General features: G+C 33.1%; 1 protein-coding gene and 1 long non-coding RNA gene across 2 annotated transcripts; one reads left to right on the top strand and one right to left on the bottom strand.

The window, feature by feature from the left end:
• Positions 1-1,053: 1,053 nt before the first annotated feature.
• Positions 1,054-12,673, bottom strand: LOC143085499 (uncharacterized). Its single transcript, XR_012981346.1, has 2 exons — positions 12,573-12,673; positions 1,054-2,801 (listed from the first exon to the last, which is right to left on the bottom strand). It is a non-coding gene; the product is annotated as an uncharacterized LOC143085499 (long non-coding RNA).
• A 2,869-nt stretch (positions 12,674-15,542) lies between these two features.
• On the top strand, positions 15,543-22,335 carry LOC143085500 (uncharacterized). Its single transcript, XM_076261882.1, has 5 exons — positions 15,543-15,728; positions 17,824-17,937; positions 20,750-20,836; positions 21,387-21,643; positions 22,200-22,335. Exons 1-3 carry the CDS (start codon positions 15,585-15,587, stop codon positions 20,792-20,794), a joined length of 303 nt encoding a protein of 100 aa, XP_076117997.1. The 5' UTR covers positions 15,543-15,584; the 3' UTR covers positions 20,795-20,836; positions 21,387-21,643; positions 22,200-22,335.
• Positions 22,336-25,017: the final 2,682 nt, after the last annotated feature.

Here is a 25,017-nt window from a genome sequence, read left to right on the forward strand (position 1 = left end):
GGCCAAAATTGGCCCTCACTGGACCTACTCCTTTCCAACAAATCTATGGCTTCCATGAATTGTTTCATAAATTTCAGCTTGTCTAAGGCAAAGAGGAATAACCCACTTTATATAGTAAAGTTGAATTAGTGTTTTGCGTTGCCATTATGTTAAAAGTGTACTAAAAACAAAAGAAGTAGGATATAATTGTTGAAATCGATATCTGTATAGGCATCAATTTTTTTTATGAAGAAGTTGAAACCAATAAATGTCCTATGCATGAAAGGTGAATAGACACGTGATGTTAACGCCCAATATAAGTTTTTCATGAAGTTTTATGTTCAAAATTGGCACTTTGGAAAGAATTACCGCATTCTTTTTGCCACTTACAGTCTGTTATGTCGGTTTTGGGATACATGCTGTTGTCGTTACTTATGCAACCGTTTATGATATTGTATTTGCTTTTTAAAAATGTTCCTTATCATTGAGTAATAAATTAAAATTGAAAAAAAGACAACTTCCTGACGGAATATTTGTTTACAAAACCAGACGAGTAGTTTTGCCAACTTGGCTGTGTTTGATAGCGGATTTATCTTCAGCATGATATGTAATTAAAGATGACGAGAGTTTCGGAAAACTTCACTGATTTTGCAGTTAGTGTTTACTCAAGGCGACGCTTTTATGTTCTTATGAATATAAGATATATAGGTACATTTGGTGCATCTACTTGAAACAAGTAAGTATGCACAGAGGGTATTAAATAAGTAATACAATACACTGTGTGAAACATTTCAAATCAAATTATAATATGGAAAGTACAACTGAAAACGAGGCTAACTATTTACACTGTGCGGGACAAACTTGCAATTCCAGAATTGGCAAATCTGAATTTGTCGGTTTATAAGATGTCAAAAATATTTTTTGCCAAAATGATAGATAATAAAAAAAAAAATTAAATTTCCCTATATGTCCTAACATGTCACCGTTGTCACTGTTGTCACAGCTGGTTAAAAGTACATTCCATGGGAAATTTAAAAATTCCCATGGGAATACTCCAAGTTATCATAAGAAAAGTTAAACTTCCCATTGCATTTAATTTCAAATTAATAAAAACATGTCCCAATATAATATCAATAAAAGAACGATGCTCAGATAAACCCTATGATGCACACATTTAATCAGTCTAAAGGCAATAATTCCATCAAACGTGCACGGTTTGTTGTTTTAACAGGCATATTCCTTCCCGAAATTCAAAATTACTAAAACATCTTCACTGCTAAGCTGTTTATCTCTTGAAAATGCATTTTGCTCCGTAGTACTAGATACTGATAGACGGATTTTTAAGGTTAATTCATCATATGCAAAAATTAAAAGTAACCTCATACAGCTTGCAAGATTTCCGACAGTTTTCCAAAGTGAAAATATTCGACCATTCGAACGGATACACAACCGGAAACAAATCACAGACGAACGCCCGGTATTTCTGTATCCCATGCAACAACTTGTGTAAGATGAACAAAACCTTTACCTCGCAGGCAGCTATTAGCTAGCAAATTAATCCTTAAAGTATCATCATTATTCATGTATTATATCAGTAGGTTTGAAACACTTGCCTTCCTTAAGACGGTCATAAACATTGATTTTTTTATTTGCAAGTTTTTCATTTTTGATTTGTGTACACAAATCACATATGGCTGTTTTGAAATTAGATTCCCAGTTTGTAAGACTGTATGAATGTTTCCTCCTAAGATAAGATGTGTATTTCTTTTCTGATGAACCAATTTCTGTTAGATATGCAGCAAGCTGTTTTGGTGACGAAAATTTACTTGTTGAAATAAAGGTTCCCTCAGGAAGCACTAATGAAATATTTGGAGCTCCACGAACTACTGGTAACATCATATTATCGTCCTCAAATATATCATAGACTTTTTCGGAAACATAGTTCATACACAACGAATTTTCAAAAGACAAATAGAATTTGTAATTTTGACTAACATACGATTTACATGCTTTAAGATTTGACATTTGTATTGGATGTTGCTGATGACAGCTCAAGTTTCCACATTCACCATAAATATCTACGTTAATATATTTTTGTAATTCTTTCACATATTGCTCTCTTCTGGAGCTTGTCTCACAGTGACTTACTATCCATGCTATATCTTTTTGTTTTGCCAGGAAAATTTTAGTATAATTCAATTTATTCGGATTTTCTTTTTTAGTCAAAACTCCGAATGGTAGGGTAATGTCAGATTCAGGTCGATACGACATTATCAAATCAAAAGACATCGATTTTGTCCAAGCAATGTTCTTTGGTAGTATCTGCCTGAAAGTAGGTGATTCGTTTGTAAAATAAACCCATATCTGGCCAGCTAGCTTTTTAGGTGGAAGTCTTTTAAGTCTTCTGAAAAAAATCACTACTTTGCTCATATTATAAAACTGAGGGTTGCTAGTAAACAAACATTTTGTACAACATCTGTCTGATGTGTTAAATGGTTTAAACCAGTCCCAAGGGTGTCTTTCGTACATAAATATAGTCGGCATGGTATTGTCGTTGCTAGACATATTAGCTGTTTTATCAAACTCGTATTCTCTCTTTGTACAGTTGTGTTTTACATACATCCTACCAATCGATGAAGTTATATTTTGCAGGCCATTTGAAAGTTTGTTATCAAGATAGGTGGACACCAATCGTTTTTGCGTTTTTACAGTTCCACGTAATCTGATCATATTTCCCGAAAATGATATACATGCAATACAAAGCATTATTATAACAACCAGCGCTATCTTATTCCGCCAAATCATGTTTCGTGACATTTTGTCTGCAATAGAAATAATTTGAAAACATAAATAAATGTAGTAACATACATTTAAAGAAATTATTTATTGAAGCCATATATTTGTTGGAAATTTACACATGGCTATGGCCGTGGTAGTCGAATTTTATTCTGAACCTTACCGAGTTATTGTGATTGTTATAGAACACATGAGGTCATTTGAAAATTGAAGACAGAGTGGGTATGACGTGTGTGTTGTTGTTCATCCCCACTGTTAGATAAAGCTAAACATTTCCAATATTTCTAAAGCTTGCATACATGATATCTTAAATAACCACTAAATTTGTTTTATTCTTTTAATTCTCAATCCCAACATTTTGTTTTAAATATACATTTTTTTCTCGTAAGCTATCGGCAAATCAACAGTTGGCATTTTTTAAACTGAGGAGCCGCTATATTGATTTGTTAAAATCAGTGAACTTTTATTGCATGAAGTGTATGTCCATTATTTTTTTTGGAAAATAAAAAAAGATATGAGTAATTTTTTTTTTATGTTAATTAATATATTATCATCATAAAGTATTTTTGAAAGCTTCCGGATTATTCGAACTATTGAAAAGGTTTCCAAACTTGTCGACTGATAATTTTTTGGAGGTAAAATTACACACATGTTAATCTATGTTTCCATTTCAAACAGGAGTAAACCATGAAAAAACGTTGATGACGTCACGGTCACATGACTAAATTATGTCTTTGAGCTGACATCCGAAATAAAATTATATAGAATTAAACATAAACATAAAACGCCCCCACTGATACATGTAATGCAAGGATTATGAGCGTTAATAAATTGTATTCATTCTATCATTTCATAGAACAAGGTAATGATGAAGTTAAAAAAAAAGGCAACAGCAGTTTACCACATACATCGATTGAGAAGAAACAAATCCGGGCTACAAACTAAAACCGAGTAAAACACAAAAACCATAAAACAAAAACACCTGTACAACAGAAACACCGAATGGCAACAAAGACAAACCCAACATACATTGAAAAGAACTGCCATATTCCTGAGTACTGGACATTTTAAGGAAAAAATGGGTTGAACCTTGTTATATGTACTAGTAGCCTGATTTCTGTCTAAAACGTTTATTTGGTCTGATCATATCTTAACCGACTGGATTTACCGCTAGAGAAAAACGTCAAGACTTTAAAAGAATTTTCCCCAGAAGAACAAGAAGTTTAAAGACTTACACAAATATACACCAGGGGACTGAAATATGTTACTGTAATAATTATACTAAACATACTTTTTACTAAAACTACAAATTAGAAGTAAATAGATACATGTATGCGTCCATTATGCATTAACCACGATATTCTTGATGTCTATGATCATTTGGATGTTGTTAATTGCTTAGATGTTGCTATCTTATATTAATATCCCATATCTCCATTTATCTTTCAATCAGCTAACTATTTTGTTTTGCTTGTAAAATCTCCTGTTACCCGTCTTCCATGTTTAGCAAGCGGTAACGTGTATATTGTATGCCCCTCATGGCCCCGAAAAGTAACTTTGGTTTTTCGTCTTTCAGTCGTTTTGTCTATCAACTTGTACTTGTACATTATTTTCAACTCACCCAACCCCCTAAAATACAACCACATTACCTCCGAATAACCATGCAAGCGTAAATTAACAGAAATATAAAATCTAAATGATTTCAAGATCTCGATTTTCTTTATTCTGTTCTGTCGTTATAATAATAATTGAAGAGTGCAAATTTCGAGAAAAGATTTGTAACGGAATCAGTCTGACTAGAGCCACACCCCACTATCCACTTCCGTTTGTAGACATAAGTAGATATTTTGGGATGGCTTCAGTGAGACTGTAACGGGACTTGAAATATTTTATTTTATTTCTGCCTAATCAAGTGCACATGTATTTTATGAGACTTCCTTAACTTTCTCAGGCCTCATTCTGATGGTGCTGTCCTATGTAGACTCTGTTTATACGATTGCAAAGCTTACACTTTATTTTTAAAATGTTGCCGAAACTATATCCGACTTACTCTGTACAGACCATTGAATTTTAGAGACTGTATACACTTGGGACACAGGGAAAGTTATTCACGCAAATAACCAATTTAAACCATTGTTTTTCATTCCATGCGAACAAATTATTTTCTGTATGAGTTTCAAAGTCTGCTTTTATTGTGCTTTTTCGCCTAATTTTATCCGTTTTTTTTTTTCTTTTTTCAATTATACTAGCGGTGTTTTTAATGACCATATTTAGACGAATTAATAGTGGTAGAATTCCCCGGATTTTCACACATCATCCTGAGTTTTAACAAATTAGATTTCTACTATCAAAACTAAATTTTATGGGATACGGGGCACATCATAAATAAGAATTAATTACAAAAATAAACAAACAATAAAAATAAAGTGATATAAACTCAGTCGTTATGCATAAGAACATTTATATTTCACTCGTGCGGTTGCTTAAATATCGAAGAAACGGAATATTTAAAAAGTATCGTTTTTAACGGTAAAATACCAAAAATATTTTTTTTTTGTTATTTAATCACTTTGTGATTACAAAGAACCTGTTGCATTGACTGGTGTGCATATTTAACGTCAGGAACGAGAACTCGTGGCGTAACGTCATTCGGTATTGTGTTACCTAAAGCAATGCCAAGATAAACAAGACTGAATCTTCTAGCAAACTGCAAAGATCCGTAACGTTACGACTGATTCATTCGAAATCAGACCATGGAAATGAAATTACATTTAGATGCTATCAGACCGTGTTCAGTCATGTTCAGATGATAATAATTTGGAGTCCCAGAAAAAAATTAAAATAGCCTTGCCAGACGTCATAATTATTTGGACTATGTTAATTCTTACTTTTTCCTTTGTAGATATTTAACATTTTTTATATTAAAAAAAAATATATTGTTGTTTCTTATTTAATTATAGTGCGATCGTGTTTTTAGAGTCTTTTATAACTTGTTTTACATACCAGAAGCCTTCGTTTAAAAACATTTATATATTATTGGAGATGATGGCTAATGAATTCATGAATTCAAGTTTATATTTGAAATAGTTTTGATAAATTATCATGATAATGCGGAAGTGAAAATGTTCCGTCGGTGTATCTGAAGTAAATTTAAAGAATATGACTAAGTTACATATATTACACAGCATAATAGATCTGGTTTAATTTGAAATAGAATCCATTGTCCGATAATAATTCATCAAATCTGTCAAGTTTGATAAAAACGGAAAACAAATCTTCAACCGTAAACGATTCAACGTTACTGTACCCTCTTTATTTATTTGGAAGCTGGTTTTCGGCTGACTACTACACTTTGTTCATAGACAGCCGGTGAAATCCGAGGTATAGTTGAATCTGATTAGTCGTCCGATCAAATTACGCGTATTATACCGCACTTAATTCACGTTATAAACATGAAGTTTTATCTAATGCTTCTATCCATAAAATGTTATCGCAAAAAAAAAAGGAATATATTTGTTTTACAGCTATTTTCCTACTGTATGTAGTTTAAAGTTTTGGTTGACTTTCTTGCTTTGTTTGTATAAATGATTGCTCAAGCATTCAATAACATCATACAAGCTGAAACCCAGCATATCTGTTGATTAGAATTGTAAAACTTAATTAAAATACCTGAGCAAACAGTTATGAAAACAAAGCAATCAAGCCAATCAAACCTTTAAACTACATGCATTAGGAAAGAAGCTGTAATACTTCCTGCAATTTATTCACAGGTTAAAATGTATTGTCAAATACCAACTTCCAAGGAAGGGCCGAAGCTCACAAACTCGGCAATCAACTTTTAAGTTTTCTCATTTAGAAACAATTGAATGTTTATTATATTATTTCTATTATATTGACGAGTAAAACTTTGTTAACAATGAAATATTTGTCGCTAAACTCAATTGACATTCGATTGATTAATCGCAATTTAAGTCAAGAATTCAGGGGTAAAATCATTGAATCGCGTTGGTTTATGTATAGGACGACGCCCTTCAATAGTCGAACACAGTATTACGATTCTATTTAACGACATTTAGTATAAACTACGTTTATTCATCTCAACTTTTTGGTAAATATTCAAATAAGATGAAGTGTGTAAATAATGCAGTATTACCTTTCCTTCTTGATGGCAGATCATCAGCTAGCAGTACAGTACACATTACGTTTCCTTCTTGGTTGCAGATCATCAGCTAGCAGTACAGTACACATTACCTTTCCTTCTTGATGGCAGATCATCAGCTAGCAGTACAGTACACATTACCTTTCCTTCTTGGTGGCAGCTCACCAGCTAGCAGTACAGTACACATTACCTTTCCTTCTTGGTGGCAGCTCACCAGCTAGCAGTACAGTACACATTACCTTTCCTTCTTGGTGGCATCACCAGCTAGCAGTACAGTACACATTACCTTTCCTTCTTGGTGGCAGCTCACCAGCTAGCAGTACAGTACACATTACCTTTCCTTCTTGGTGGCAGCTCACCAGCTAGCAGTACAGTACACATTACCTTTCCTTCTTGGTGGCAGCTCATCAGCTAGCAGTACAGTACACATTACCTTTCCTTCTTGGTGGCAGCTCATCCGCTAGCAGTACAGTACACATTACCTTTCGTTCTTGGTGGCAGCTCACCAGCTAGCAGTACAGTACACATTCAATTTACCTTTTCTTCTTGGTGGCAGATCATCAGCTAGCAGTACAGTACACATTACGTTACCTTCTTGGTGGCAGCTCACCAGCTAGCAGTACAGTTCACATTCAATTTACCTTTCCTTCTTGGTGGCAGCTCATCAGCTAGCAGTACAGTACACATTCAATTTACCTTTCCTTCTTGATGGCAGATCATCAGCTAGCAGTACAGTACACATTCAATTTACCTTTCCTTCTTGGTGGCAGATCATCAGCTAGCAGTACAGTACACATTACCTTTCCTTCTTGGTGGCAGCTCATCAGCTAGCAGTACAGTACACATTACCTTTCCTTTTTGGTGGCAGCTCATCAGCTAGCAGTACAGTACACATTACGTTTCCTTCTTGGTGGCAGCTCATCAGCTAGCAGTACAGTACACATTACCTTTCCTTCTTGGTGGCAGATCATCAGCTAGCAGTACAGTACACATTCAATTTACCTTTCCTTCTTGGTGGCAGCTCATCAGCTAGCAGTACAGTACACATTACCTTTCCTTCTTGGTGGCAGCTCATCAGCTAGCAGTACAGTACACATTACCTTTCCTTCTTGGTGGCAGCTCATCGGCTAGCAGTACAGTACACATTACCTTTCCTTCTTGGTGGCAGCTCATCAGCTAGCAGTACACATTAGCAGTTCAAAATATAGAAAGTAGTACAAAGTTCACTTCGGGCAGTGAAAACTATCAATTTTATTTTTCAGTTAAATAGAAGTCATTAATTTATTTGGCCATTTAACAAATAATACATTTTCGTATTGAATACCTACTTTAAAATAGAAAATAACGAATAGTTTAACACATTGTAAGAGTGTATGTAATAAACAAAGTTATGGATTTCTGTTGAGATTAAAAGGAATGTTTATGTTTCACATTCTATTGGTATTTACCGTCACGCTTCATTATTAAATGTATAACCGGTAAATCTATAACTTGGTTAAATGGACATCTGTATCTTGTTTCTAATTCTGCCTTAAACGGACAGAAATGTTTGCTTTGTACCAAAAGGATAAAATTTAAAAAAAAAACAAAACAAAAAAAAAAAACATTGATAATCGAATATTAGTAACGTGATGATATATACAGACATATTCTAAAGCATTTTTCAAAACAAAGTATGACCAAGGAGGTTAATTACATTAATATTAACTGACAAAAATGTCGGAAATGTAGTAAATAGTCAGTCTGGCATATTGAGATGAAAAAGGTTACATTCTAGTCTTGTTTGGACTTTAATTGTAAAATAATCTAGTATGAAAATCTCTTTGAAAGTTAACATTTGAATTTTCAGCAACAGTCCACCAGAGACCAAATGACGTAGGATTTAACAACTATTATAGGTGTCGCTTTTTCAACAAGAAATAAGACGATAAAATTAACAAAGTAAGATAACAAAACAAAGATATAGCAAGCGAACCTGCCAAAAAAAAAAAACAACTCACGGTGACTTATACATGTAGTTGTCAATTTCTGTGTCATATTTGTCTCTGGTGCAGAGTTTTCTCATTGGCAATCATGCCACATCTTTTTTTATATATATTTAGGGGCGTTTAGGAAGCGTAACTAACCAAAAAATGCTTTGCTAGTGACTAAGTTGATGTTAATATTGGTAAGTGAAAAATTGGTCAAAATTCGCATTCAATAATGTTACAATAGGGAACATATGATGTGATTTTAGCTACTATAAGTTGATCATTCCCATGGCCATTTGTGAACCAGAAATTTCGTAAAAATTGGTGTTTCTAAAGAAAATTAAAGGGATGAATTCATACCTTGTATTAATAGTACTTTCCATTTTAGTATGTACTAGAAAACACCCGCGAAATCGAGGGAATTTAGAGCTTGATTTCACGTATGTTAAATGTTGTAGGATGAATTTTTGTAATAGATGTTAAGTCTGGAGAATTTCAGAAAAGATATCAAAAGCCTTCACCCTTTTTTCAAAGTCCGTTATTTGTTTCCTTTCTGATAAATTCCATTATTTTCGCAGTTCTAGCCTCAGACCACAATTATTCTTCCCCTTTACCACAATGCATTTTTTTCTTGGTGAAAATCTAATTGAATTAAAAAAAATTGCACTGCTTCAAACATGAAATAGATGTAACTGCTTATAGACCATTATTAATTACTATACTATATATAAAAGTATTAATTTTCGCGAACCATTTAGGTCACGGAAATTCCAAAATATGGCATCAGTAAGGAGAGTTGTACAAACAATGTAAATACACAGAACCCCATCCAAACTTGCTTTAGCTAATAGTATTCATCTTTTTCTATTTTATATGTACAAACAACATTCCATTTTTCTATAATTTCGATTAAAAAATTCCAAAATCTGAGTTAAAATAGGTCGAATGCCCCAAATAAACGTTGTCTGATTGGTTGAAGTACTGTGGCGTCGACGATAAGCATAGAAAGCCTCGATGTAAAGCACACGCTTCACAGGAATAAGGAGAGTTTTACAAATAATTCAATTCAATTCAATTCAAAGTTTTATTGCCATATAAACTATACAGTTTGTGACATATAACAACAACAAAAACAAATAAAGACAATAACTAAGTAACTCAATATATATACACAAATTCAGGTAAATATTAAAGGGTCCCCTGTCCTCAGTTCCATTGAATTTTTTATAAAGGATAATGTGAATACACAGATTCTCCATCCTATTTATGTTTTGCTGAAAATGTTGCAGTGTTCATCATTTCTGTTTTGATTCTGCTAACAACATTCCATTTTTTCTATAATTCCGATTTAAAGATGTGGAAACCCGTAATAAAAATAGATGGCCTCAATGATTTAAAAGCAACGCAAAAAATTCCGTTAATACGACCCTGAGTTCAACCGGGGTTATATAAACCGATTCACAAATAGATCTCCTTGCGCTCAAATGTAATTCTTAGTGAAGTATACGGGTAAATTCGTTTACGGAAATTTATACACACTTTATCATTAATATATTACCAGGCTTTTGCATATTCACGTTTTTTTTATGCTCAACTTTAGTCAAATTCAATTCTATACATTTTTTTTTACGTAAAGCAATAGGAGTAAGAATATTATTTCGCGCCAATTTAACCAGCATCACCACCACTATCAAAATTATTATCTTTGTGAAATTTCAGTTATATAGTTTATTAATTAGTATTCTTATAAGATAATTATGCTTCTGAACAATCCATCAGTGCTTTGTTTTCTTTTGAGAACATGGCAATTGTAGGATTTGAATCTTGATTAAATGACTAAGGCTAATTTCTACCCTACATGTTTTACTTATTTCAATATATATGCAACTGCTATGACCCCTTATTAAAAGAAAACAGTAGACAAAATACTTAAGAAGCATTACCCCATATAACAATTGAAAAATTTATTCCAAGACCACGAACATGGGGAATTAATTGTGGTCTGATGCCTTCTGTTCATATTTTACTACGGGTGAGTACTCAAATCGCTTGAAGGACGACATGTTAGAATTGCAACTGACCTCATTGTTATGGTTCAGTGACTGCATGAAAACAAATACTTATTTAACAGTGAAATGCTCACTGTTATGAGAAAATAATTTAATTTTGGATGTAACGCGTCTTGTGATTGGCTCATTGTTTTGTTTATCAGCTCATAGACAAAATATAGTCATGTGACCGTGACGTCATCAACGTTCTTTCATGGTTTATTCCGGTTCAAACTGGAATTTATAATTAAATTATAAGAAATAACTGTAATATTTTTTCTTTATATTCGAAATAACATAAAAAAATGTGGTGCACACTTTAAAATAACACGCTTCAGTGTCACCACATATTTTTATGTTAATTATTTTCTTCATAGACAGAAAACATATTAGTTATTCCGTATTTGGAAACATTTTTTGTATATTATGATCGTGCAAGGCCTACCTGTCTATCAGGTTGGGTTGACCAGACCTTGGCATCATTTCATGGATAACTGACTAAGGTTATTGTATAGTTACTTGTTGAGTTTGTTTCTCAGATACTATAGTATTAGTTGCATGGTGTGTTAGTGACTTAAAACAATTTATATGGGGTCAGTAAATTTGTTAGCTTTAATTATGTTTTGTGAACTTATTTCAACCTTTCATCAAATATACATAGTCACCACGTGTAGTTCTTTAACCAATCATTTATCTATAAATCTATATGAGGTAAGATAAAGAATGATACATGGCAAAATCCGTATCGCATGATGTATCACAACGAGAAACCAAAATCAGTCCCTAGTGTCGAATGTCACGAGTGTCGAATGTCCAGAGTGTTGATATTGGACGATATATGATATTGCTATAACAAGATGTGATATGAATGCCAATGAGACAACTCTCCATTCGAGTCACAATATATACTTATTTAGCACTCATGTTAAAAACATTATCAAGAAGTGATCAAATCAACGGCTTGATTGATGAACTTACAATTCAATAAACGAACAGAATACCATATACAACAACACACTAAAACCACTGAATTACAGGCTCCTGACTTGTGACAGGGATTAAACATGTAAGCTAAAACCACTTAATTACAGGCTCCTGACTTGGGACAGGGATTAAACATGTAGACAGGCGTCCAAACCTACCATAACCTGGGACAGCACAAAACAATAAAAACAATAACGAAAAACAAATACCATTTGTTTTATTATGCTTTTTCTGCAGTATCCATTTTTCTTTTGACATCATAGTTAAGTTGACATCATTTTGATATCATTATTGAATTTACATAGAAGATGTAAGATTCTTTTGCCGTATGTTTTGGTGAAATAATTTTGTATGTAAAATACATTTCATATTTAAAATATGTTCTTATGCAAATAAAAGGGAACAGATATTGGCTCTATTTATATCTCCTTTTTCTGGTATAGTTCCGAGTCTTGTATCAAAACAAGTTAATACTTTTAGCATGAAAGATAAATACATGTATACATAATTTTAATTAACCTATCATTTTACATGTAAGGAGTAATAATTATTGTATATTTGTGCTAGAACTGGCAGAAAGAAATAAGATGGACACTTATATGTTAACATAAAATAATAATGTAAAGTTTAACTTACTTTAACATAGTTTGCGATGAAGTCCATGTAGGCAATAGACATGTAATAAGCTATTTATTCATCATATTTTCAACATAATTTAAAGATTTGAGTTATTACCGAATAGCTTTTAAATGCAATGCCAATAGAAAATTTTAAATCGATTCATACATGTATCATACAATGGTTTTATTTAACCTTCATTGTTGTCAGATTAAGAAGTGTATAATATTGACATTTCGAATTTGAAATAGTTGAATTTTTAAGAAATAGGTTAAGTTGGTCAAGCCTTAGTTATATATGTACGACCAAATAAAGTAAGAATATTATGTCCGTTTATAAATAGTTCGTCCAAATTTATAGTGACCAAATTAAATGTCAGATAAGTTGAAGTTATAACCTAGCATGAGATTCTTCTTTACGTAGTCGTCGTTTTGATTATATACTGAAATCCAACAACAATAACAATAAAGAATATAGATACGTATATTTTCAAGCTCACCACAAATATTGTTGATACAATACTTTGATGTTATTATACAAGAATATAGGTATGAAGTATGGTATAGATTTCATCATAATATTGCAAGAATTGTACACGTGACATCGTTTGCAACCCACAGACTGAAACTAAAATTCAACAAATTCACTCACTCAGAGTGTCGCAAACAAAACCACTTAGTAATAACAGAACCACCAGATGTTGGCCGATTTACGCAATTGAAATAATGTCAAAGAATAAACTAGTTGTATATTTCACAGTCCATGGGTTTCCTTTGTAGAAAACTGACTCCCTGAGGTGTTGATCGGTTTTGTAAATTGTTGTTACTTTGTTTAGCTTTTGTTTCTTTTAGATTGCATTTTTAAAATGATGTTTATCCATAAATGGGGCCGGTTTATATACAGTTTATTTTTTCACTTCTATGTGGTAGTAAACTACATGTATTCTCAGCATTTTCGCATGAAAAATAGTGGTTGCCTCGTTAACATTGTCTACATTATCTACAACTGTTGTAGTGTTGGCCTGTTCTAAGTCGTATAAAAAAATCTGCGTCTAGTTGTTTATAGCTTATGTATATTTTGAATGTTTTTTGGTGGAACATCAGATTTTTTTTGTACTGCGATGATGTTATGGAAGTCAATCAATCCACAGTTAAAATGTATGGTATTATGTAGTTATGTACAGAAAAATTAGCAACAACTAAATCAAAATGAAACCCATTGATCGGATGTTTTGGGGGAAAAAACAATCAATTGACAAAATATTTTATACTGATTTTATTCACATAATGCAACAATGTGTTGTCATCTCCTATATCGAAGTTTTGCGATATGTAAAATAATGTATGGATTTAAAATCATGATCTAGTATGCTTCAAAACTAGTTTCCCTCTTGTGGTTTACATGTAACAATATTGAATTGTTTTCAATCTAAAAAAATGTTTCCTTTTTTTGAAATAATTTATACAAGTGTGAATGGACTTCTGAAATATTATGTTGTCTGGGATTTCTTCTTATTAATTTTCAATAATGATTACCATCCAACCTTAATGACAACAGAAGATAATATAATATAAAACAAATAAATTTACCACGCATGTAAAATACGTATAATAAAAGTCCGCTCAAATATCTATTTTTTTAAATGAAACAAAATTTGAAAATACATTTCAAGACAATTTACTACTTCTTCAGATGTGATATCAATTACTATACTAGCTATAATTTCGAAGGATGATCTTTGAAAACATACTTAATAATAGCTTACTCTTCTTAGAACAACATTTTATAAACACTGCAGTATACATCGCAAAAAAATGTTACTATCAGTTAGATTTACAAATAACACCAGCATCCATAACATATATAAAGCATTTAAATTCAATATTGAATGGAAACTGGGAATGTATCAAAGAGACCAAACTGAGTAAAAAAAAACACAACTGAACACCATCATTAGGCCTTCAACACAGCTAGAAAATACCGCACCCAGAGGCGAACTTCAGCTGGACCCTAAACACAAATGTGTACAAGTCTCAGTGAAAAAGAACGCCATACTAAACCTCTTATCATATAAATGAATTAAAATTAAAAAAAATTACAAGACTTACAAAAGGCGGGGTAAAACACGTTAAATGAGATCTCAACTCAATACCTCTAGCCAATCAAGTTTATATAAACACACAGTAATACGCACATAATACAAGTACTGAAATTATTTTATTATTCTGACTGGAGGTCTGAAAATATGGCCAATATATATCCAATATATTGAAAAAACTTTGCATAAAATTTTTTAAAAAAAATGGACCTTACTTAAAACTGATGTCGAACGAATTATCTCAAACAAAGTGGATCAATATCCAGAGAATTTCTGTCACACAGGTACTAATGGAATTTCTAAAACTTTCGGTTGTTTGAGAGTTTTTAATGTCGGGTTGTGACTGAGGTGAAGGGGAAACCCATACAATTAAAAAAAAAAACATGATATTACTTTGCTTGTTTTAATTTTCATGTGCACTCAAGATTATTTGTAATTTATAAAAAAAAAAATTAAAAAAAATGATATTGGTTTTCTTTAATTAAATTTGGTTAACATATATTTTAAAATTTATCTGGTTAATGTCGTATTTTAGCCGCCAAAATAAAAAAGCAAATGTTATGGAGCTACGAATAACTTTGAATGCAGGCACACAATAAAGTTCTTCCAAGAATAATCCTGAAGACCAGAAATGGAAAACTGAGATATGATACTCGGATATATCCAAATATAATAGCATATAATTTCCAAAAACCTTAAAAACTTATCAATTCAAGCCTTTTATTTGATTACCTTGTCAATTTATAGGACGATTTGCAAAGGAAATTATCAAATAAAATATTTTGCAATGACGATGCACAATTTTGAAAGCAATCTACATTCAAGGTCAATAATGTAAATGACTATCAATCTACGTATCGCTGGAATTTTGATAAGATACTAATATAAATACCCTGGTTAACGTTAAATTAAAAGGCAATACAGTAATTACTATGGCTAAACCAGTAATGTTAACTATAACCGTCTTCGCCGTTTTTGTTCAGTTAGCATACTCTTGTTGTGGACCTGCCCAGTGGGAAGGATATGAGGGTGTGTCTGTAGGATTGAAGGTCAATGGAACAGTTGAAGAGGGTACAGTAAGTATATTTTATTTTATTTTGCATGAAGCAATGATTGCTTTTAAAGTAAAGGAGTAGGTTCAGTAAGACCCCTTTTCGGCCCCAAAATATAGCAGTTTTACAAAATTGTTAAAATGTAAACCTTTAGTTATTTATTGGACAGTAAAATGCTTCTGCTACATAAATATGGGCTGTTTTTGACAATACAATGCACATATATCCGGTACTAGCACCATTAAGTCATACTAAATTACTCATGTTACTGAAATCCTCATAATTCTAGCATTTTAGTTAAATTTTAGACGGTTTTCGTGTAAAACGAAAGTGGCCGCATTCGTGTTCATCCTTAATATTGAAATGTTAGTTGTATTTTATGATAATACATAACATATATAAAGGTTGAGGATGAACACGGATGCGGCCACATTCATTTTTACCAAACACCATCTGAAAAGTGACATTTTTCGGCATATTAGGTAGATTTTTCATATTTGAGCTTGAATCGGTTCGTTTTTAATGACTAAATCTGTTAAAATCTTTCACATAAACTAATTAATCCAAATAAAATAGACACTTACATGTAAGTGTTTAAAAAGTGGTCAAAAACTTTCGTCAGATGAACCTGAAATTTGAGGCCAAAATCGGTCCTTACCGGACCTACTCCTTTAAAAGTAATAAAATATATATACGAAACAAAATATGATAAACAGAACCATGTCTGTCAAAGTATATTAATATCGTAATGACATTGATTTAATTGTTAGCTCGCCTACTTGGCCCTTCCAAGTGACCGATTCTCATCACTTGGCGTCCGTCGTCGTCGTCGTTGTTTACTTTTCACATTTTGAACATCTTCTAGAGAACCACTGAGTGGAATGGAACCAAATATGTCATAAATGTTCCTTGTGAGGTGCTTACCAAGTGTTGTTAGTAACTTACTGTATAGGCGATCCATCAAATGATGGCCACCAGCGGGGGACTAAGTTTAACATATAGGACCCTAAGGGAAATACATACAAATGTCTTCTTTATGAGAACCACTTAATGGAATGACACCAAACTTAGCATGCATATTCTTTATGAGGGGCTGACCATGTGTTGTTACTTTGTAGCTGATCCATCATTCCAGATGGCCGCCAGCTGGGGAGTTAGTTTAACATGGGACCCTATGGGAAATACATACCAATGTCTTCGTTTAGAAAACCACAGAATGGAATGAGGCCAAACATAGCATGAACGTTCCTTTTAAGGTGCTGACCAAGTGTTGTTACTATGTAGCCGATCCATCATCCACGATGGTCGTTAGATTGGGATTTGGTTTAACATAGGACCTTAAGGGAACTACATACAGATGTATTCGTTTAGAGAACCACTGCATGGAATGAAACATATAATGTATGTTCCTTATGAGGTGATGACCAAGTGTTGTTACTTTGTATCCGATCCATCATCAAAGATGGCCACCAGCGGGGGACTAAGTTTAAAATAGGACCCTAAGGGAAATACATACAAATGTCTTCTTTATGAGAACCACTGAATGGAATGAAACCAAACATATCATGAATGTTCCTTATGAGGTGCTTACTAAGTGTTGTTACTTTATAGCTTATCCATCACCCAAGATGGCCACCAACGAGGGACTTAGTTTAACATAGGACGCTATTAGCAAATAAATACAAATGTCTTCTTTAAGGGAACCACTAAATGGGATGAAAGCAAACATAGCAATATTAAACCAAATTTGGCCTCGAACACTGTTATAAGAATCTGTTATGATTTTTATCTTTTTTTATATGATTTCAAAAACCCAAGTAGAGTCCGGTGAGCGACACATGCCCTTGAGAGCCTCTAGTTTATAGATTCGAAGATACAAAGCACCACACAATGTAATACCTTTAAATAAATATATCGATCACCTTTTGTTAAATTCGGTTAAATTTGCACTATCTCAAAGGAACCATTACGTAATTTTTTGGTTCAATCGGTATGAAGAAAAACATTCAATGTGTATTTTAACTATACGATGGCTTAACTATATAGTAAGTAGTCGCTGGAAAATGTTATAAATATTACAAATCAAGGAATATTATATAATCTACTTTGAATACTTTAGGGACTTCTGAATATGTCAGTTGATGCCAATATAAACAAAATAGTCATCAGAGGATATAGTTTGTGGAACGGTCAGCAACAAGTTAAACAGCATCTTCTCTACGATTATTCAGCTGTAAGTCTATATTACAACACAAGGGCGAATGATACCCGTGGGATATTAAAAATCAACAAGTCGGGGAAAAAAACTGATAACGTCATGGCTAACAAAAGAGACATCAAAAAGACAAACAAGTTTTAAACAGCTAAAAAACGATTAATAACTTACTCAAGAAAATTATATACAGTTAAAAAACGCTACATAAAAAACTCAAGTCTGAGCAACACGAGTTTAACAAAAAAAAACGAATTCGATTCAGACGATAAGTTGATAATACTTCAATATCCTGGACGATACGTTACGTGGTAAACACAAATTCGTACAAAATTCTTTTCAAATTTTGTCGTATATCAAACAGAATTTACCCCTTAAAGCACGAAGTTCCCATTACAAAGAAACTTAATTTTATCTGCGGTTTGGACTTATTATAATCTATCAAATTTAAACCGAACTATTATGTGTATTCGTTAATATATACGCAGCTTTTATACGTGTGCATGTAAAACAAATTTCCCTGTAGCGGGGTCTGAATACAGCACTAACAACATTTCCCAAAAGGCCAAAAGAGTGAAAAAAGTATATTTTAACAAAACGCATTTGACTAACAAGTCGAACAACTCATGTTATTCCATATTGGTATTATTTTAGTAGGTTTCTTTATATGAATTGGATTTTGAATAAAAAAGCATATTCACCTGAGAAAGTGTTATTCACCGCGCTAAACGTCACGCGCTTTTACATGCATGCAACGTTATGGTAAAATGTTTCATGTAAAAAAAATTGGTATATGTTTGTCATTAAATACATTTTCTTCTCTCGGAATATGGAATAAAACAATTACTGTCTTTTGTTTCGGTAAATATGGGGTTTTATTGACTTTTGAAAAACTGATATTCACTTCGGCCGTCGGCCTCAGTGAATATCATTTTTCAAAAGTCAATAAAACCGCATATTTACCTCATCAAAAGACAGTAATTGTATATTATTATACCTTACATATATTTTAAACAATTCTATTGGGTGAAACGTTATCACGTGACATGGAATAATTCAGTTGTTTTTCATTCAATTGCAAGGAAGGACGAATAACCCTAAAAATTTGCACCAGCGGTGAATAACCCTATTATTCACCGGTGAATAACCTTTTCAGTTTGTTGATTTGTACTTGAGTTACCTCCCATGAAAATGACGTCACAGACGTAAATAAACAAAATGGCAGCGTTCACGTTACACTGGAAGCCCACCGAGAGAAATGGAAATAAGGCAGTGGTCATGAAAAGAGTGCCAGCAGCCGTGTCTCTTATAAACGGTCCTTTTCAGGGCCATCAATATTTTACAAAAAGATTCTACCTTTGTTGTACATTCGAGAAATTCTAGAACACAAAGCCGTTAAAGGTATTTTCAGCTTGTGTGTTTGTGTTGACTGTTGTGTAAAGTCCAAAGAAGTGTTCGAAAGGCCTTTCCAATGTTAGTTCGGTATAATAAAACAATTGTGGTCCCTTAGAGTCGATGAATATCCAAAATTGTCAACCCTTAAAAGTTATTTCACTTCGGGCTGCGCCCTCAATGAAATAACCTTCTCATGTTGACAATTTTGGATATTCACCTCTTCAACGGGCCATAATTGTATATTATTAAACCCTGCTTACTACCGTTTACGATTGCCAAAAAAAATTGACCACAAGATGTAATAAAATGGATCTTAATATTAATTTAACACCAAACAGAAAACAATAAACTTGTGGCAAAGATGTTAAACCACAAACATGAGGTGCAAACATAAGTACACCATATCCGGATTTCGACAATTAATATATAACTTCAGTGACGTTATGGATTACAATTGTATTTGGAAGGCCATATAATTTACCTCAATTTTTATACATGTACGTGTGCATGTAAAACAAATGTCTTGGTAGAGGGGTCTAAATACAGCAAAAACAACATTTTCCAAAAGACCAAAAAAAGTGAAAAAGTATATTTTAACAAAACGCATTTGACTAGCAGGTCGAACAACTGGTGTTCTTAAACCCTGCTTACTACCATTTACGATTGCGAAATAAATTGATCACAAGATGTAACAAAATGGATCTTTATATCAATTTAATACCAAACAGGAAACAATAAACTTGTAGCAAAGATGTTATACCACAAACATGAGGTGCAAACATAGTACACCATATCCGGATTTCGACAATTAATTACATTATGTCTCTTCCGTGACGCGAGGAATCAATACGGTATTTAGAAAGCCATGTGATTTACCTCAATCTAAGATAGACTTTTGAATATATAAGAGTCGAGAAAGGATGAACGGATTATATAATCCGGAGGGAAAATATAAAACAAGCCCAAACGAAATAAATATAGACAAGTCTAACTTGAAAACAACGTTCAAACCTATGATATATAAGTCTGAAAATTACACCCAACAGTGTAAGAACTAGATTTTCTGCTGACAAATATTGGTCCGTTCCTCAGCGAGATTCGAACTCACGCCTTTGAAACACTACATCACTAATCGCTTAGCCTCATGTCCAGCGCTCTCTCACTATCTATATATATATATATATATATATATCCGCTAGATTAAAACTGACGTGGAAAGGTAACACACGGCCAGCGAAAGCTCTTTTTATAAGAGCCCAGGTGGTCGTGTGGTCTAGCGGGACGGCTGCAGTGCAGGCGATTTGGTGTCACGATATCACAGTAGCATGGGTTCGAATCCCGGCGAGGGAAGAACCAAAAATTTGCGAAAGCAAATTTACAGATCTAACATTGTTGGGTTGATGTTTAGACGAGTTGTATATATATATATATATTGCAGGCGAAAAGTTACAGTGTTTATTATGGTAAATGTTCGATTCGATAGAAGACTTAGCGCCATATCCAGGGAAAGTTAACTGTGTGCCATGTGAGTTTGATTTTAATCAAATTAGAATACAGATCCTCTTCCCAGCTTTTCCTTGCAAGAATCTGAAAACACTGATCTGTGAATCATTTCATTGGCCCTTGAAATTTCAGTATTTAATTTTTTGAAGATGTGTATTAATCCGACAAAACTAGTCTAAGAGTATCTCAAAGCATCTTTAAATCAGGAAATAAAACCGAGCATTTTCATATCCTTGTAAGCAAAGCTTCAACACAGGATATGTATGACAGTTAGATTGGTTCAGTTTTTAGCTGCATTTTACAACCATCTTATAAATACAAATAGATAAAAATAAATTGCGAAATTGTCAATACATAAATTTAACTGTTCATTTAAGAAGACAAAAATGAAAGCAAATTAAAAATCTAGACTGCAAAGATTTGCAGAAGATACTTGCACACAGAATCGAAATATGTTTATCGTCCCACTTAGTGTTAAAATCAGAATTGTCTTAAAACATTCTCAGGAGAATGCTAATACAGTATATATAACTCGTTAAAGTAGATTAAGGAAATTATTTTTGTTATTCCAGCTGATGCTAAACTGGTGCTTTCTACCTATTATGGTTTTGGTGATAATAAGTACGAGATTGATATTTATGAATTTATGGTAGATGGTAAGAAAATGCAAATGAGTTTCAATAAAGGAACATGTATTCCTGTTGGAGAACATCAGCAATTGGCCAATGGCTTTGCCGATATTAGCTTCATGGGGATCACAGAAGGAATAAAAGACCCAAAAGTGTTTGATATCCCACCGGAGTGCAATAGAGCGAGATCAGTTTCTCCGGTAAGTAAAAAGATTCTGCATGTACATCATGCATGTCAGAAGATGTGGTATGTGTGACAATGAGATAACTCTCTCATCCAAGTCACAATTTGTAAAAGAAAATCCTTATAGGTCAAAGTTCCGTCTTTAACACGGAACTTGGCTCTCACCGAACAGTAAGATATACAGTGCCAAAAATTGCATGTGTTAAACCATTCAAACAGGAAAACCAACGATCTACTCTATAAAAAATGAGAGACGAGAAACCCTTATAAACCACATCAACAACAGACAACTGCTGAACATCAGATGTATGACTTAAAGGCGAAAGACGTGATTTGATCTTGTACTAATATACTTATATAAGTGAGATTGCAATTGAATCGGGATACTAATATTGGGCATAGCACTGAGATCGAAGTTCATTTCAATTATGATTGTTGGTAATGTTCACACACATGAGCAACTGAACCAACCAGAGAAATGTGTTTATTTCTATTCATTATTACACTCAGTACCTCATTTTTTGGGATATTATGATTTTCTATTTATGTTTTAAAATATTTCGTTATTTCAGAGAATGCAGTATATTGAAAAGATTGGACATTTTTAAGGTGAAAAAAACTAAAGAAATAACTTCAGTTACTTCAAAGATATATTGGTAGTGTGATGTTATAAATATAATTTTGTTATTAAAACCTTAGAAATACCGACTAATGGCTACTAGGCCGATAAAGAGAATGAACGAGTTTAACAAGTTACCTAAAACAACAAGAATAGTGAAGTGTTTGTTACTTTAGTTGGATGAGTTCCTACTACCTTCTAGTCCATATAGAAATCATTCACTTCGTAATATATATACATATACTACGCACTCATTGACAAGTACTAGTACTTGTATATCGGAAAAAATGTAAACGCAAAAAAGTAGAACCCAACATCAAACTGCTATAAGGTTTCTACATGATTGCTAGAAATTCTTACAATAAATTAAAGAGAAACCAAAAGCTTAGTATAATTTTAAGAGGACAAAAGGTCTTGAACGTTGTAGTATTTCAAAAACCAATCCAAAGAAATTTTGGTTAACCTTAAAGCAAAATAAAAACAAACACATCAAAGTATGAGCGGACAACGAAATGTCCTTGTTCGTATGAACCCAGCCGAGCTATCTGATGCAGTGTTAGATCTTTTAAATAACACTTATTTTGATGGTGTAAATATAGACTTACTAGATACATTCATTTCGGAAGACGAAACTATTTAGACACTAAAGAGTCTTCAGGATGTATTCTTCTGACTTTTCAGTCTCGTTCAGTCTCCTTGAAATCTCGTTCTTGAAATATTTCCAAAACATGTGATAGAAATAGATAGTTAAATTTTACACAAAAAAGCGTCAAAATATGATAAAACTTTCTTATATTAACACCTAAATGTACCTATAGTTTTTGTAAGTAAAATCTATTCAGATTGGTCCAATTCATCTTTATAGAAAGTATGAGAAAAAGTTTAATTGTGGAACTGTCATTTTTATCATGATAATAGCCCAAAAATAGGTAAAAATCGATGAAAAATGGGAAAATCATCAAAATTGGCGTTTTAAAAGGGCCGTAGCAAAAAAAAAAGTGCACCACCATATGATTTTTTCTTCACCAATTATTTTGTTACAGTCTTTATAAACCCAAAAATCAGGTTAAGAAAAAAAGTTTAATTCTAGAAATTTTTGGCTCCTCAGAAGTGTACATCCTTAAATGCGGACAATTGCAGGTAACGATGAGCTTGTAGGTGAGGTGTTTACTTGTCCTTTATTTGTCGCACATATTTTAGAAACTTTGTTCAACTCGATACTTGTTATCGGAATATATCCAGAAAGTTGTACTGAATGTTTAGTTATTCCTGTTCCTAAAAGGGGAGATATTACGAGTCCAATTAATTATACACCTATAATATTAGTAAGCATCCTTTCGAAGTTGTTCACTAGTATTCTAACTGACCGTTTGTTATCGTGGTCTCAGGACGAAATCATATAATAGACAACACATTTGGATTCCAGCCAGGACGTTCGACTGATGACGCTATATTTACTCTACATGGAATTATTTAACATACTCTTCAGCATAAATGAAAATTATACTGGCTTCGTAGACTTCCAAAGGGCGTTTGATAAAATGGACAGAAGAATTTTGATTTACAAGCAGATCTGTAGTTAGCAGTAAATTCCATTTATTCATCTGTGTGTTTACGTGTGCGATCTGGTAGAGTACTTTCAGAGTCTTTTGATAACCATCTTGGTGTAAAACGAGGAGAGCCCTTATCTTCTTTACTTTATAATGTTTAGCACAACTGGCCCAAAGGCCCAAGTGAACTATTTTCATCACTTGGCGTCCATCGGTCGTCGTCGTTAAATTTTTACATTTTAAACTTCTTATAAACCACTGAATGGAATGGAACCAAACATGGCATGAATATTCCTTATGAGGTTCTGACAAAGTGTTGTTACTTTGTAGCCGATCCATCATCTGAGATGGCCACCAGCGAGGGACTTAGTTAAAACATCGGACCCTATAGGAAATACATGCAAATGTTTTCTTTTAAAGAACCACCGAATGGAATGAAGCAAAACATAGCCCCAATGTTCCTTATGAGTTGTTACTATGTAGCCGATCAATCATTCAAGATGGCCGCCAACGGGGGAATTAGTTTGAAAAAGGACCCTAAGGGAAATAAATACAAATGTCTCTATTTAGATAACCACTGAATGACACCGTACATGGGATGAATGTTCCTTAAGAGATGCTTACCAAGTGTTGTTATTTTGTAGCCAATCCATTATCAAAGATTGCCGCCAGTGGGGGACTTAGTCTAACATAAGACTCTATTGGAAACACATACAAATAATCGAAGTAAACGTTGATTAAACCAAAGTAGTGTTCATAATCAAAAACGTGTAGCACATGTCAACAAGGATTTAGAGCTACAATGCAGATCACTTCTAACCTCTCATTAGAACTGTCAGAATAATCTGTCATAGAACTGTTCTAAACTGTTCTAGAACGGTTCTACCCTAGAACTGTTCTAGGTAAAACTGTCAGGATCAGTTCTAGTCGTAAAACTGACCAAATCAGTTCTTTTCTTAGACTTGTCAACCAAACTGAATAAATGAATAAATCAGTTCTAACCGAAGAAATGTCAGCAGAACTGTCTCAAATTTTCTAGTCGTAGAACTGATTAAACCTGTCAGGATTGTAGAACAGTTCTAAATGACGTCGCTATAGTTTGGGCATGTTAAACAGTGGTGCGATGAGAATCGGTTAATATATATTGTAATCTTTTGACTTATTTAAATTTAAGACAAAGGGTTCTTAAAACTGTTCTATGAATAGAACTAACTAAATTAA

This window comes from Mytilus galloprovincialis, chromosome 8, assembly GCF_965363235.1.
Source record: "Mytilus galloprovincialis chromosome 8, xbMytGall1.hap1.1, whole genome shotgun sequence".
NCBI lineage: Eukaryota > Metazoa > Mollusca > Bivalvia > Mytilida > Mytilidae > Mytilus > Mytilus galloprovincialis.

Excerpts from the sequence above, each read along its gene's own strand:
- LOC143085500 (XM_076261882.1), top strand. The coding sequence starts at position 15,585 with ATGGCTAAACCAGTAATGTTAACTATAACCGTCTTCGCCGTTTTTGTT. Across the intron at positions 15,729-17,823 it reads GAACAGTTGAAGAGGGTACA|GGACTTCTGAATATGTCAGT; the intron begins GTAAGTATATTT and ends TGAATACTTTAG. Across the intron at positions 17,938-20,749 it reads TTCTCTACGATTATTCAGCT|GCGAAAAGTTACAGTGTTTA; the intron begins GTAAGTCTATAT and ends TATATATTGCAG.